At 40.7% G+C, this 16,961-nt stretch overlaps 2 protein-coding genes and 1 pseudogene across 2 annotated transcripts; 2 read left to right on the top strand and 1 right to left on the bottom strand.

The window, feature by feature from the left end:
• On the top strand, window positions 5,288-12,512 carry LOC8080995 (aldehyde dehydrogenase family 7 member A1). The gene is made up of 14 exons (XM_002462406.2): window positions 5,288-5,622; window positions 5,754-5,840; window positions 6,571-6,702; window positions 7,237-7,309; window positions 7,964-7,986; window positions 8,076-8,139; window positions 8,506-8,551; window positions 9,098-9,278; window positions 9,492-9,668; window positions 9,748-9,912; window positions 10,312-10,452; window positions 10,562-10,659; window positions 11,181-11,330; window positions 12,199-12,512. Exons 1-14 carry the CDS (start codon window positions 5,485-5,487, stop codon window positions 12,251-12,253), a joined length of 1,530 nt encoding a protein of 509 aa, XP_002462451.1. The 5' UTR covers window positions 5,288-5,484; the 3' UTR covers window positions 12,254-12,512.
• LOC8062743 lies at window positions 12,579-16,732 on the bottom strand. The gene is made up of 10 exons (XM_021453200.1): window positions 16,145-16,732; window positions 15,956-16,047; window positions 15,736-15,838; window positions 15,372-15,634; window positions 14,992-15,123; window positions 14,774-14,890; window positions 14,090-14,242; window positions 13,255-13,472; window positions 13,024-13,177; window positions 12,579-12,903 (listed from the first exon to the last, which is right to left on the bottom strand). The coding sequence occupies exons 1-10, from the start codon at window positions 16,380-16,382 to the stop codon at window positions 12,685-12,687; spliced, it is 1,689 nt and encodes a 562-aa protein (XP_021308875.1). The 5' UTR covers window positions 16,383-16,732; the 3' UTR covers window positions 12,579-12,684.
• Window positions 16,564-16,942, top strand: LOC110432543 (annotated as a pseudogene).

The following is a 16,961-nucleotide window of genomic DNA, read 5'->3' as shown; positions in this document are numbered from 1 at the left end:
TGAGTCTAGTTAGTCCATATTTAGACAATAATTACCAAATAAAAACAAAAATGCTATAGTACCGAAAATCAAAAAAAAATTGGAACTAAATAAGGCCTTGTTTAGTTCACCTAAAAACAAAAAAATTTTCAATATCTCGTGTCACATCGAATTTTGCGACATATGCATTGAGTATTAAATATAGACGAAAAACAAAAACTAATTGCACAGTTTGCCTGTAAATCATGAGATGAATTTTTTGAGGCTGGTTAGTCTATAATTCGACAATGTTTATCAAATAAAAACAAAAATACTACAGTGCCAAAATCTAAAAAAAAAATTAGAACTACACAAGGCCTAAGACCAAGAGAAAAAATAGATAGACCATCTGGCATATCATATGAGAGGTGGGCGTGGCACGGTGGCAGACGACAAGAGCTAGGGGCTCGCACGTAAATTAGGCATGCGTACTACTCGAGTGCCTATCGAACGGGACAAGTACAACGGGTGCTACCGCTCGGTGCTGGCGTGCAGCCGCAGGCCCGCAGTACAGGCGCACGACCTGTACTGCACTGCACTTGTACTACCGCGCTGCCGTCCGGCGGCCCTGTTTAGTTTCCCACCCAAAAATTTTTCATCCATCCCATCGAATCTTTGGACACATATATGGAACATTAAATGTAGATAAAAAAATAAACTAATTACACATTTTAATTGAGAATCGCGAGACGAATCTTTTAAGCCTAGTTACTCCATAATTAGCCTTAAGTGCTACAGTAACCCACATATGCTAATGACAGATTAATTATGCTTAATAAATTTGTCTTGCAGTTTCCTAACGAGCTATGTAATTTGTTTTTTTATTAGTTTCTAAAAACCCCTTCCGACATCCTTCCGACACATTCGATGTGACACCCAAAAAATTTTCAACCCCAATCTAAACAGGCCCGCAGCCCTGCTTTGGACTTCCGGAGCCATCAGCCATGCGCGCACACACGAATTCGTACGCGGCTCTCGGCTTCCCGTTGCGTGCCGCTACCTCCTATCCGTTCGCCGGGACCGGGAAGGTAGTAGACTGGAGGTGGCGTGGCCGCAACAGGCAAGCGCTCCATTCCATTCGTCGAGTGCCATGACGGGGTCGTATTCTCGGCGAGCACTACAAAAAGGACTCGAGGAGCTGTCCGGGCGGCTGCCAGGCTGCGCATCGAATCCGATCCAACAAATGAAGAAGTCGCCGCGGAAAGGCTCCTCGGACGAACGTCCGATCCAACAAGAAATCGTTGCCGGTGAATAAACGACGCACCGCGCACCGGCACCGTGCCACCCGCCCGTCCAGGCGCCGTGCTCCTCGAGATATATATATATATATATATATATATATATATATATATATATATATATATATATATATATATATATATATATATATATATATATATATATATATATATATATATATATCCTCCGTCCAAGTTTATAGAGGAGCAAAAAGAAAATAAAAAACTTTCTAGGGTTCCTAATGCAAAACCTCCGTTTCCTTTTCCCATCCGTCACCAATCAGTCCGGAATCGGTATGATGGAAGAAAAAAAAATAAAAGTTTTCCTAGGGTTTCCAATGTAAAATCTTCAATTTATTTTTCTTTTATTTTTTAAATCGGCTAAAAATTGATAAATACGTAGTAATTCATAGAAAATTATAAAATAAATTTTGTTCAGCTTCACATATATAGATCCATACAGTAAACAAAAAATATCACAAATTTTAGTACACTTTTTTTTGTTGAAAATGTTTGCCTATGCTTTTTAGTATAAAATTAAAATTGTAGTTATCTTGCTCCAATTATTATAAAAATTTTATGGTAGCCTATTTAATGTGATGGTGGATTCATATTTCATAGCAATCCTAATCTAAATAAAAAAAACAGCTGAAAATTGATAAATACGTAGTAATTCATAGAAAAATCTAAAAATTATAAAACAAATTTTGTTCAGCTCCACATATGTAGATCCATGCAGTAAACAAAAAATATCACAAATTTTAGTACACTTTTTTTTGTTGGAAATGTTTGCCTATGCTTTTTAGTGTAAAATTAAAATTGTAGTTATCTTGCTCCAATTATTATAAAAATTTTATGGTAGCCTATTTAATGTGATGCTTGATTCATATTTCATAGCAATCCTAATCTAAATAAAAAAATAATGCTAGCATCAAACTTCTCATGTTTAAATATAATACTGAAGTATATTAAGAGGTAATATTAGAGTGAGATAAGGTTTAACTAATTTCTATTTTTGTTATTAAATAAATATGTCTTCAAGCTACATATTATTGTAAATATTAACTATCTAATACCATAGATGTTATTGTTATCAATAAAATAAATTATGGACTTTAAATTTTATAAAAAAGATAAATATAAAAGATATGTAACGTTATGTCATCACTTTCTAGGGTCATTTGATGTTTTTCTTCCGTTGCAACGCACGGGCATATTTGCTAGTATATATATAAAAGGTGCAGTTCGAGTTTTTTTTTTTACGAGTAGTTCGAGGTTGTCCGGGTCTCCCGGATGGCGGATGCGTGCCTGTTGGGCTGGAACAATGGGCTCATATGTGTTCTCTCCAGGGGCACCGCGATAGCTCAGTGAAGCCCGTGGAGGAAGTCCTCAACAGATGGATCCGACCCATAGTCCACCCATGCTTAAGTTAGGGCATCCCCAAAAGGCCCAAATAGCTAGTCTACGTGAATTTCTATTTCTATTGGGTTGACGGCCCAAATAGCAATTATAAACCGCGCTAATAAAGACATAATGAATCAGTAAGACCAGTCTCAATGCATAATTTCATGACACAGTTACCAAGACTATAAACTAGGTAACCGAGCCATAGGAGTTTAATGGAGATGAAACTCCTCTCTCATCTGATGAAACTCCTTCATTTAATGACCCTGCCAAGTCAGCAATTTTGCTTATGTGGCACCCTATTTAATGTGCATGACACTCTCATGAAACATGCATTGAGACTGACCTAATAATTATAAATAAAACCATCCGATTCCAAGCCAATTTACCGGTCTAGTGTCATAGCACTCATAGGGTATATCCCCTCATTCCTTTCAGACAACCAACAGCTGGTGAATTTCCTCAACAATCCCAATCCAGATGACCCATTACACCCAAACCTTCATCAACCTCTCTAATAAAGCTGCACATAGAGTTTATAGGATCAAAAGGGACCAAAACTATACGGCTGATACGCTAGTCAGGTAAAGTTTTGCCCAGCTGCATTCCTCTTCTTTTTTTACTGTACCTGTTCTTATGCAGGTCATGTTTAGTACTCTCTTAGAAAGGCACTTCTTCCTGTAACTTTGCATTCTGTAACCCTCTTTATAGCCTCTTGCTGTTGATAATAAAATTGTTTGTTATAAAAAAAAACTGGTGCGACATTCTAGTACGAGTACATCATAGTATGTACACACAACGAACGTCTTATGTAGCACCAAAGTACATACGGAGTATGAACCCATTGCTGTATCCTTTTAGCACCAAATACACATATATTCCACTTTTTAAACACTTTAAAACGGAGGAATTATAGAGAAGCAGAAAATGGTGTCTAAGGATACGGGGATCTCCGATCGTGGCGAGCTTGAAAAAGCAAGCGGATCCAAACAATAAAAAAATATTAGTATAACATTTTTGTTTTTATTTGATAAACATTGTCCAATCATAGAGTAACTAGATTTAAAAGATTTATTTTATAATTTATAGATAAACTATATAATTAGTATTTGTTTTTAGCTAGATTTAATACTCTATGTATATGCCGTAAATTTTGATGTGATTGAAAATTTTGAATTTATTTTAGGAAGCCTCGGTGTCGCCACTGAGTTTATCCAGTAGTATCTCAATGGAAGTGCCGTATGGGACACGAGTACACGACCCGTGCGCTGGAGCTATCAGAACGTACTACTGTTACTTTTTGCTTTGAGCTGACTGTAGCATCCAACTCGGACGGACCTGAAGCTCTTCCTCTTCCTTGTGTGATTGCGTCCTACGGCCGTCTTTATCCATAATAAATGTCCGCGAATTTTGTTTTAGACGATGCTAATATTGGACACGCGGGCGCCGGAGATCAGGCATATACTTCCTGCCTCGCACGCCACGTCCGTGTACAAGTTCAAAAAAAAAAAGGAAAAAGAAAAAGAGACGTGAATCACTACGGCTGACTCGTCACACTGTCGTTCTCAGATCAGTGTTCTTGCTACGTCTGTCGTCTCCTTTTTTGTTTGGCACCACGACATGTATAGAACGCTAGGTGTTTGATTAGAGTTGTTAAAGGTTTTGTTTAGTTTCTAAAAAATTTTAAGATTTTTCGTCACATCGAATCTTACGATACATGCATAGAAGATTAAATATAGATGAAAACAAAAACTAATTGCATAGATTGTCTGTAAATCGCAAGATGAATTTTTTGAACTTAGTTAGTCAATGATTGAGTAGTATGTCAAATAAAAACGAAAGTGCTATAGTGTCCAAAAACCTAAAATTTTGGAAACTAAAAATTTAATATGTATTGTAGTATTTTCGTTTTTTTATAATTAGTGTTTAATTATAAACTAATTAGGTTTAAAAATTCATCTCATAAATTACTTATAAATAGTTTATATTTAATATTTCGTGCATATATCTAAATATTCGATTTGATGGAAATTAAAGTTTAACTCGCTTAATCAAACAAGCCTTAGGAGATATAAAAGCTGCTTGTTCTAAATACAAAATCCTGGTTCAAAAGTTTTGGGATTTGGTTCCAGAGGACAACAAATGCGCGCAAAATGTACCGGCTGCTACTTCTTTCATGCGTGCAGCGTCAGGCCGTCAGCCGTCCGTGAATGCCAAGGCATTGTTTAGTTGACTCCGAAATCCAAAGACTTTTCAAGATTTTCCGTCACATTTAATTTTTTGGCACATGTATGAAGTATTAAATATAGACAAAAACAAAAACTAATTATACAGTTTGTCTGTAAATCGCGAGACAAATCTTTTGATTCTAATTAGTTCATGATTCGACAATATTTATCAAATAAAAACGAAAATACTACATTAGTGAAATCTGAATTTTTTTTCGAACTAAACAAGGCCCAAGACACAGAACGTGCACACGCAAAGCTGGCGTTCAATGATACGTATAATGATAAAATTATATTTGTTGTATTTTTTAAACCTACAAACACGCCACGCCCATGCCCACGCCCACGCTTTCGTCTCGTCTCGTCCCGTGAACAAACAACAACAGTACAGCAGCAGCACCCACCGCACCACCATTCCTCCGCGCCCAGCCTCCTTCGTCTCCTTCCCTCCCGGAGCAGTTCACAGTCCCCACTCCACCTCCTCCTACAAATACACCTCACTACTTCACCACGCCTCTGCTCCCCTGCCTTCCGCTTCCCTCCCTATCCCCCCCACCCCCCCGCATCGTACGGAACCTGCCAACGCCGCCGGCGCCATGGGGGCCTTCGCGAAGGAGGAGCACCAGTTCCTCGCCGAGCTCGGCCTCGCGCAGCGCAACCCGGGCGCGTTCGTATGCGGCGCGTGGGGCGGCTCGGGCCCCGCCGTCACCTCCACCAGCCCGACCAACAACCAGGTGCGTGCGTCCCCGCCCGGTCCGATCTGCTCGGTTTCGCCGCTTCACCTGCTTCGTGTTTGGTTGTTTTTTTTTGGTGGATTTTGATCGAATGTTTTTTTTTGTTGGGTGCGTGGCTGTTTGTGTACTAGGTCATCGCGGAGGTCGTGGAGGCGTCCGTGCAGGACTATGAGGAGGGCATGCGCGCCTGCTTCGATGCCGCCAAGACATGGATGGCGGTGAGTTCCTCTGACTTGCAGTTCTCATAGTGATAGTAGCTCGCACGGATGATGGAATGCTGGCATTGTGGTTTAGTAGTTGCTACTGCCTGTGGATTTTAACTGCGTGGAAATGGATTTTTTTCACTCCCGTTGGGTTGGAATTTGGAGACGTTACTTCAAACATCTGCAATTGTTGGTCCTTTATGTGTCTGATGAGTTTCTGGGGAAGTTTGCGTTCCAGTTTGTGATATGCTGAGGTGATATGGGTTCTCAATTTGATCCGGGAACACGGATCTCTAGTGTAGGTCTGCATCTGTGAACTAGAATTTATACTGCAATTTCAGACTTCATGCATGTTTGGGTTCGGCCTTGTACCATTTTCGTTTGTATTTGGTAAGGACTAATAACTGCTCAAAAGATTCGTCTCGCAAGTTACAACAACCAAACCGTACAATTAATTATTTATTTATCTATATTTAATGCTCCGTGCATGTGTTGTAAGATTTAGACTGATTTCCAAATAAACTTTAATGTCACAGTGAATCTTGAAAAATTTTGGAAACTACACCAGGCTTTTGGAATCTATATGTTTCTTTTTTAATGTTACATGGTACAAAACACTGCAAGTTCATTGATGGGACTGGGTAGCATTGCTAAAAACTTATTCCATCCATCAATTGATTTGATTCCAAAATCTTACTCCTATCAATGTGCTCATAAATCATAATGTCACTGCCAACGTGTCCAGTTTCCTGCTCCGAAGCGAGGAGAGATTGTTAGGCAAATCGGTGACGCACTGAGAGCAAAGCTCCATCACCTTGGCAGGCTTGTGTCACTTGAGATGGGGAAAATTCTTCCTGAAGGGATCGGTGAGGTTCAGGTAGGATTATACTTGCTTGATTGCTTCTAGTGCATTGTCTACAATCTGCACATCATTTATTGTGCTCACGAAAAGTACCATTGACTTCACACTTCACAGCGCATCTTTGCGTTTCTGTTTTGTGATGTTAATTGATATATGCTACATTATCGTCTATGTGGTTTCGTTACTGTTTCCTTACCTGGTAGAACTGCAACTTTTCCTAAAAACATGTCATTCTCATATGTGCAGCACTATTGAATAGGTCAGTTGGTACTATATCACCAGATCATATGTCTAAGATGTTAACCTGTAGTGAAGATAGCTGAATGATAGTATTTTAGTTGGATGATTTGATAAGCTTGCTAAATCAGCCTGATTAATCATAGCTAAATCGTGACGTTGCAGTGCATAAATTGATCACCATGCCGATAAGCCCCTAACCGTGTTTAATCAGATGACTTGATAACCTCGCTGAATGATCATATGAGTTGAAGTGAAATCTGGTTTTGATTCCTATGTGCATGATGCATTGGTGTGTCCTATTTTTTGTAGGAAATCATCGACATGTGTGATTATGCTGTGGGGCTAAGTCGCCAACTAAATGGATCCATTATACCATCTGAACGTAAGACCTTTCTTCCTTTAGTTATATCTTTTTTCATGCCGGTTGAAAACTACATCATCTGCAATGAAACTGTTGATTTGAATATTTGATCATGCTGGTTGCAACTTGCAACTGATTCAGATTATCTATGACTGTTTAGGAGCCAGAATGGGTCTTGTAATTGCCGGAAAATATATTTGAATAAGATTCTGACGGTCTAGCTTTGTATGTTTGTGTATTGTAGCGAACATGCTACTAATCTACAACACCATCGTTCATGTTAAATTATTTCCTTATCACTACTGTAGTGCTCTACAATAAGTCAATAACACATCATTCTAGTTTTCTGTTTTGAAAGAAACTCAGTTTTCCCAATTCCCTGAAATGTCGCGCTGATATTACTAACTGAAATTACAATTTTCACAGTAAAGGAGCATAATAAGTAACAAATCCCTTAGAAAACAAGGTTTTGGAGTAATGGAGTGTTACCTTTCTGATGATTGGTTGCAGAAGGTAGAGTCCCAGTTGTCAGTTAGAGGCTTTTGCATTAGTCTTGGGTGGCTCCATATCATCTTTTCTTTAACTCCTGGATACAAAGCATATGTGCAGCGTGATGATGATATTCAGTGATCTGTAAGACTGTAACAGTGCGCTTTGTCTTTTTTTTTTTTGCAGGACCAAACCATATGATGATGGAGGTATTTTTTAACAAATAGTTTCTCATGTGGTATATCCTACTCTTAGATATCAGCATGTAGCATGCTAATGTCTATGCTTATCTGAGTAGGTGTGGAATCCCCTTGGAGTTGTGGGTGTTATAACGGCATTTAATTTTCCTTGCGCTGTGCTTGGTAAGTCTCTGACAGCTCATATATTTGGCGCATTGCATTTCTATGCTATAAAAATCAACATAGTGCATCAGCTCTCTCTTTACTTTGCATTTTAAGACTCTTCATTTAGGGAATGTTAGCCAAAAAAAAAAAGTTTACAACTCTGGGTGGTGGGTGCAGGGAGTTTTTAGCTGAAAAGTCTAGCAGCTGACAATTAGTGGTGTAACCTGGTATTTAGCTGCACCCATAGGATGCCTTTTAATCCAACTTTCACGAGTTCTTACACCCTGCTCATTTATAGTGCTATGAAATTGCTGTCAACATTTACCATATAACCATGCTATCTTAATAGCCATGAATACCTTAATAATCTCTCGTGTCATGTAGGTTGGAATGCTTGCATTGCTTTGGTCTGTGGAAACTGTGTTGTCTGGTAAGAATGGTTTACTTTTCTGATAAAATTGTACTGCTGATATATGTGTGTATAGAAAATGTTGCCATTAAATTCCGAAATTGAGTTGGCTCCCTGATTATTCATCTATTAGTCTGTCCCTGCTCATGGAAATTTACTGGTCTTGCCCTTCAAACAGAGCAAATTTAACTTTCTATGACTGTCATATGGCATGTTACCTTCTACGAACTGTTGTGGGTTGTGAATTGTGATGGGTTGTCCTATTCATCTCATCATCTGGAGTTCAAGCAATTTGCACTCAGGAAGAACTTTGACAATGTGTGCTGCCCAACTTGTGACATCCTTGTAGGCTTTTAGTAAATATATGTTGCAGACATAGGTAGACTGGGGAGATAATCTTGGTTCTCAAGTCTTAAAAGTGAAAACAATGTCCATCTTCTTACACCAAAAATACTCATATATGAATATAATCTATCCAGCATACTCACGAGTTCTGTTTTAGTGGCAACAAACTTGGTCAGCACCACAGGGAGGCTGTTTCTCTGTCTAATGTTCTGATTCTTACAGGAAAGGTGCCCCAACGACTCCACTGATCACTATTGCAATGACTAAAATAGTGGCTAGCGTATTGGAGAAGAACAATTTGCCAGGCGCAATTTTCACATCCTTTTGTGGTGGCACTGAAATTGGTCAAGCAATTGCCGTTGACACTAGGATACCTTTGGTTTCATTCACTGGAAGTACAAGGGTAAAACTTTTTTGTTCTGATATTTTGTAGATCCTGTAACAACAACATGTTTTTCCCTAGATCTATTTTCTTGTATGAACAGTTTTTTTCCCCTAGATCTACTTTCTTGTACGAACAGTACTATAAGACAGCCTTGTGTGTGTTGCCCCCCCGGGGGAGGGGGGAGCTAACATTGTGCTGTGCTAAATATGCAACACTGGTTTCTCGATGCAGGCTGGTCTGATGGTTCAACAACAAGTTAATGCAAGATTTGGTAAATGCCTTCTTGAACTTAGCGGAAACAATGCCATCATTGTTATGGATGACGCAGATATCCAGCTAGCTGTGCGTTCTGTCTTGTTTGCTGCTGTCGGTACAGCAGGACAACGCTGCACTACATGCCGTAGGCTGGTATGGTGTTTTTTAATTTCTCCTTTTCGTATTGTGGTTCGTTTTCAATTGTTTAATTGTATTTCCCATCTTATTACAGATTCTTCATGAAAGCATATATCAAACTTTCCTTGATCAACTTGTTGAGGTATACAAACAAGTCCGAATTGGGGATCCGTTGGAGAAGGGCACCTTACTGGGACCACTGCACACTCCTGCTTCAAAAGAGAACTTTTTGAAAGGCGTTCAAACCATTAAATCTCAGGTGAAGGTTAAAAATAGTGTTATGGTTCCTACAATTATTTCGACCTCCATCACAATCTCAACTCAATATAAGTATACTGCCTTACTGGTGTTGAAAGTTAAATGTACCCCTCTGGTCACAAAAAAATGTTGTCTTGGACAAGATTTGGTCAAACTGTAAAAACTACAAATATCATTAACTTTTAAATTATTTAGCTTAGTAACATGTAAGTTATCTGTGTCGATATGTATTCGAAATATTTTCAACCATAAATTTGGAGGATTTTAAGAGTATATTCTAGACTAAAAGAAATTAATGGTCAAAAGATATGCACTGAACTCAAATGTGACAAGTATTTTTGCCCGGAGGAAGTATTACTTTATGTAAGCCATGAAATATAATTTGACCTGTTTTATTCAGGGAGGGAAAATCCTTTTTGGAGGATCTGCCATTGAATCAGAAGGAAACTTCGTGCAACCAACAATTGTGGAAATTACACCTTCTGCAGCAGTTGTGAAAGAAGAACTCTTTGGTCCTGTCCTTTATGTTATGAAATTTCAGGTAGCATATAGTTCAATATTTTGTTTTTTTGTATTCTTTTTACCTGTTCTAATTTCTGTAATTGAGAACCACTGTCTCTAATAATCACGAGGTTTGTATTTCCCTACAGAGCTTGAAGGAAGCAATTGAAATCAATAACTCTGTTCCTCAAGGATTGAGCAGTTCTATATTTACAAAGAGGCCAGAAATTATTTTTAAGTGGCTCGGGTAAGTTTGTGCGCAACATGATGGAGAATTTAATTGACATTTGAAGAAAGGATATCTCTGTATTTGTGGAAAGCAAATGAGGCTTGTAGCATTAGATGCCCATGCGGTGGTACTACACCGGTAGCATCCTAGTTTTTGCTTAATTGAATGGTAGTTATCTTGGTTTACAAGGTATAACATGAGAAAGTCTGGTTCACTATTTTTCTTCTTTTTGGTTGGTATCTTTACACAGCACACTAATGCACCGGTTCCCTTCTCTAGTACAAAAATTCATGTTTTTTTGCATGCCAGCATCATATATTCAGTCTGATAATACCCAGTAAAGCAGTAAGCTCAGCCGGAGTTCCCATACATGGCATAAACATTTAACCATACTCCTCTGCTGCAAAATAAATCATATATATATATATATTGAAATTTGAATATTCTTAAAAAGAAAACTCCCATCTTTTGTGGTCCTTCCAGTTATATTTTTTGATTGCCAATAAAACAGTCTCATTGTTCCTTCTCTTATTATGCAGGCCCCATGGTAGTGATTGTGGTATAGTGAATGTGAACATACCTACTAACGGTGCTGAAATCGGTGGAGCATTTGGTGGAGAAAAGGCAACTGGTGGTGGACGAGAAGCAGGGAGTGATTCCTGGAAGCAGTACATGAGGAGGGCGACTTGGTAAGAGTACACACGTTTTAGCTATGATTGGATTTGAAATGGTATTATAATAATCATTATTAGAGCAGTGCATAACAAGGGTCGCTAAGAAATACATAGGCCCTGTTTGGCACAAGCTCAGATTCACTAGTGAAGTTGTTTTTTTAGAAAAGAGCTTCATGAGCAACTTTCTAAGTAATTGTTTGGCAAAACAGCTTCACCAACAGCTTCATGCATGGATGAATGAAAGAAATGAGGGGGAGAGCTAGGAAGCTACTTTTTTCAGCTTCATCTCAACTCATGTCTTTGTGAGAGAGAAAGAAAAATAGCTTCACCCATGAAGCTGTTTTGAAAAATAGTGTTTGGTAAAATAAAAAAAAAAACAGCTCACAACAGCTTCAGTTGTGAGCTGTGCCAAACCGACCCATAGTTGCATAATTTGATATTATAACATATTGGCATGCCAATTGCCACATGTCACACTGAGTCTTAAGATTGTTGAGTAGGTATTGTGAGGATGGTTATTTAGATGTCATTATTATACCAGCTATAGCCATGTAAGTTCTTGCTTATAGGACAGGTTGGAGACCCAGCCCTAGTCTACGGTTTGGTTGTTTGGGTCCAGCCTTTTATTGTGCGCTTTGCCAACTGGAAGTCTGCAACATATCTTTAGTATGTAGTGAAATAGTGAATATACGTGCAGAGAATTACATGAGTTGCAAGTACCCTTTGTTCTGATTGCCGCAACCTTCTGTGGGTTGGTATTTGTAATGATTCGTTACAGTTTTCTGTCTCAAGGACAATTTTCAGTTCAAAAATTCTTCGCTTGTTGGCTCTGGTTTTTCCCCTGGGCCTTGGCTTTACTAACACCCATTCCACCCATTTGCAGTACAATCAACTATGGAAGCGAGCTACCTCTAGCCCAGGGAATCAATTTTGGTTAATCCTGCAGGAATGTTGCCCTGCAACCGCATTTGAGATCTCTGCATAGACTCGAGCAGTGTTTGTCGGCGTCAGTCGTCAAACCTAAATTGCAGGGGCATGTGTACATAAAATAAGATGTTTGTTGCTCGTGGGCAGAGACGTCTACTAAGCTGTCTCTGTCTCTTCTAAAAGAGTAAATCTTCCCATGTAACCTTCAACAGTTAATAAGTAAACATTCTCATTCAGAATTATTGGTACACTATGCAGTGTAATTTTTCAGCCTTGTGATCTGGAGCATTATTCCTTTTGAACAACAAACACATGAAAGAAAAACGCTGCAAGATAGCACCAGAAAGACTAACTATGATATATTTTCATGTTCTGCAAAACAATCCTCACTAGATAAGGTAACGAATAAATTTTGACAAAAAGGCACCTGAGGGTGGTGCATTCATGCCCTAATCACAAGTTCATATACATTGCTATTATTTTCCCTGTTGATGCGCTTTAGTGCCTCAAAACTTCTTCTGCTTCCTAAAAAGTCTATTCTTTTAAAAGCTACAAGTCCTTTCTCTACTGATTCAACAGTTGAATACAAAGATCGAAGTCGATCGGCATGCCGGGAATCTGTATGCAAGGCCATGTCTATCTCGTTGGTTGACATGTTCTCCTATGAAAAAAAAAGACAATTGTCTGTCGTTAATATTTTACAATATAAAAAGAGTCCAAAATGATATGCATTTATCCTTGTGTGTGTGTGTGTGATGAGTGTGGAGTAGTTATTATATACCTGATAGAAGTTGTAGATGTGATCCAGTACTTGTATGCACGTAAAGCCACCATTGTTATAAAACGTCTTTGAGGAAGGTCCAACCTCTCCAAAACGATCAATAGGGAAGAGTATGGTAAGGAAGTGATTCTTGAAGATCAGGTCACTTCGCTCACTGCAAGAACAAAAGAAAGCAATTAGAATAGCAGATCGGACGAGGCGTGATCAATTTCAATTCCATCTAAGGATCACCTTTCTTTCAGTGGACGGGAAAGATTATCAGTTGTTTGATCTGGATCCCTCACATCCCCATTTGCATCGAAGTAAGTGGTGCTTTGCTGCTCATTGGCATCATCGGACCATGAAGAATCCATATAAATTGACGCAGATGAAGCTGGCTCAGAGATTGTCCAGCAGATTGAATCCAGAAGCGTGGCCGGAGTGATCGGGTGAATGGGTACTTCACATGACTGGCTTAAAACCAAAAGTTGGTCATTTTCATTTGAGGAAATGAAATCAAGAATAGCTAAATAAATGTGCTGTATTTAGCTAAATAAATTAAGAACCAGGGAATGTTCACCGTTCACTGTATAGTGTATCCTATGATCTTTTCTGGGTGATAAATCAACTTAACTTTAACAGTCATACTGAACACTAAACTGCCTGGGCAGCTGGTGAGAAGACCCCACTGCAGATTTAGGGTCTGTTTGGCAGGGCTCCTCATAAGGGGCTCCTCTAGAGGAGCCGGAGCTGTTTTGGTGAAGCCATAAATTGTGGCTTCGCCGAAACGGCTCCGACTCCTCTGCTTTTTACTCAAAAACGGTCCGGCTCCTCTAGAGACAGACCCTTAGCAATGCACAAAAAGAAGAAACCCGTACGCAGATTAATCCACACACACACAAAAAAGAGAGAAACAAGGATTGATTAGGCATGAAACAAAAGTCATTGCCTCATTATAACCACGATGATATAAATGACTAAACCCATATTATATGCATATTAATGACTGATAAATTGTTTCTTGTTTACTTATCAGTTTTGTGGGGGCGTGGCAACGAAATCTGCAACTTGTAAAAGTATCTTTTACCTGCATTCGACGAGCACGGCGGTCTCGAACTTCTTTCTTTGCCACTTCAACAAACTTTTGTCTCTCTTGATGGACTTCATCAATCTCCTCTTGGGTTGATGGACGACCACAGGAGCTTGTGCTTATAGAAGGAACACTTCCAAGTTTCCTATTCTAAACGAACAGAAGATCTAGTGTCAACTTCAGTTATAATCAAGCAATAGAAACTTACCACAAACAACAAACAAAACATAGAATTTCAAATGCAAAGGATTGTAAAAACATAGGATCAATACATCACAGAATTCATTGGAAGAAAATTTAATGTTGTTCATCATGCAAAATAAGAAAACAATGTCAGGTCCATTACTGCCCTTCTACGTGGACCACAATACTGAAGTATCTTGTCCCTTCTCACTAAACATGTTGCAGCAGGGTAGCTGCCCGTTATCAAACATACTCTACTCTCTACTCCATTCTACTCCATACTATCCATTATGAAGATAGGTAAGGTAGGGTTGATTATGTAATATGCCAGAAATCAATTCAGTATTTCCCGATCCAATACAAAGAGGATAAGGAGGGCAAATGTCATAATAAAATAAGTGTTGGTCATGATTTTTTCTAGCTGATCAGAGCACAAAACGGCACTTTTGTTTTTGCATAATTGGCTCAAGAGTACAATTGTACAACATAGTAACTAACCTCTTCAGATGTCTGGACATTTTCCAGAACCATGGCAACATGCCTAGCTAGGTCGGAAGACAAATGGACAAGGCGCTGCAAGTTTTTCTCCTTCACTGTTTTCAAGATCCAAAGTGGCTGATAGATTGGAAGGAGGAAACGTTAAGACAAAGCAACCCCTGGTAACTTAGCACCTACCTAAGAAAGAAATGCAAGGATAGTAATGCACTATTGCTTACAGTTACAATGTTATCTGAGTGGCCTACATATCTCTTAACAGAAGCATCCTCACAGACAATATACGTGGCAGGGCAGCCAATAAACCAGTGCTCCAGCAACTTTGCACCTTCTCTCGTAGCAGCATCAGAAATCTGCAGTGAAGGGGGTTCGTTGTAAGCTAAAGAAATTCAGAGAAGTCATTGCATCTCTTGAGCTGATTAGCAATTTTGTTTGCATGATGTATTAACAGATTCATCAGTCCAAATGGTGTTGCAAATGCAACAGTCCATCAAAAGAAACAATAGAAATTACTCTTTTCCTGCCCAAAAGTTACAGTTTAGTAGCTTCGACTAATTTAGCAACCTTCAGGAAAGGTGGGAAGAAATTAGTTGGACCATACCTTTTTCCTCATCTCATCAGATATCGCAGGGTCAATGTAGACTGTGTCATTCATAAAAACCAACCCATCATGACCACCTTCTTTTCCAGGAGTCTGGAGCGAATGCTTCCGGGTCATATCTGAGCATGCCTTGTCCTGAAATATCAGTGGTGGAAGGCAAGACTTCTCGTTAACAGGGACTCCAACAAGGCGGTTGAAATCCCCGAGCGGCACACCATTCTCCCCAATGCTTTTGATGGCAAACAAGGATTCATCCAACCTCACTACAGTCAAAACATCACAGGATACAATGACACGTTAGACCGTGAGTAACTTCAGCCAAAATTGAAGGTCATACAAGTTGATTCATGGAGCTTGAGCTTACTGTTCCTCCGCACGCAGTCAACAAACCAACCCAGCGTAACGAGGAATAGCCCGTTCCTCGGACCATGCTTCAGTGCATGCTCGAACTTGCGCCCGGCAAAGCTGTGCTGCAGGTTAAGGAGCCACAGCATCCATCCTGAATCGGGGAAGCAAATACTAGTACTATAGTGGACAGAGAAGAGTTTTCACAGCACGCGACGGTCATGTCGTGCAAAGGATATCTGAACGACGAGGTGCGTGCACTTGGGGTGCAAGCTCCCGCTGTACTCGCCCCCGAGCCGCTCCGTCGCCTCCTTCACCTGAACCCTCGCCTCTGCAACCAACCAGCCGAGAGCACCAAAAACCCATCAATCAGGCAACCTTTTCCATCCTTCTTCACCGGCAAAATCACAAGCAATTAACTCGCGCACCTTTGGACAGCCCAGTGACGCAGATGACGAGGCCTGCGAAGGGCCCATCGGCGCGCGCTGCTGCCGCCGCCGCACCCGCACCGCCGCAGCCGGCGGCCCCGCGCGAGGCCGCGGAGGAGGAGGAGGAGGAGGAGACGGATGCGGCGGAAGAGGGGTTGTGATGCATCCCGGGGATCACCAGCCGCGCGCACCCCCTGCTGGCGACCACCTCCACCCCGCTACGGCTACGCATCGACATCCCGGCCGCGGCTGCTGCTGCTGCGTCTGCGTCGGGAGGCGGCGGCACTCGCGCCACGCATGTGGGGACGAAACTATTAAACGGGCCCGGGTACGGGGTTCCGTGAGGTGGGGAGAAAGGGAGGGTGAGGAGGGGCCGGATCCGGTGCCGCTTTCGAGACGGGGTGGGGGGAAGGGAGTTAATGGCGGCGATCGCGCGGAGACCTTCTCCGTCGGCCAGTGGAGGTTGGAGGGGGACCTCGCGGGCGGCGGTGGATGACGATGACGATGAGGGTCGAGGGAGGCTGGAGGCGATCTGGCTACAACGCCGGGCGAGGTGAGGAGGTGACCGTTGGGTCTGGTTCGCTTTCCTTTTTTCCTTTTCCCTTTTTTTTTATTGGTGTGTGGGTGCTGTTGCTGGAGGCAGCCGGAGCAGCAGATGAGACGGATGGGAAGAACAGCGGTGGAGACGAATGTTTCCATCTGGGCATTATTAGGTGTGTTGACACTGGACACATGTGGTGAGATGGGTGCGCTAATCTGTGGTTGTTTACTGGAGTAGGCGGCGTGTTTTATTGTTAGAAATAGTTGGGCATATCTA

The sequence above is a fragment of the Sorghum bicolor genome, chromosome 2 (assembly GCF_000003195.3).
Source record: "Sorghum bicolor cultivar BTx623 chromosome 2, Sorghum_bicolor_NCBIv3, whole genome shotgun sequence".
Lineage (NCBI taxonomy): Eukaryota > Viridiplantae > Streptophyta > Magnoliopsida > Poales > Poaceae > Sorghum > Sorghum bicolor.
Note: the sequence above shows the minus strand (reverse complement) of the source record. Positions and strands in the feature narration are given on the sequence as shown.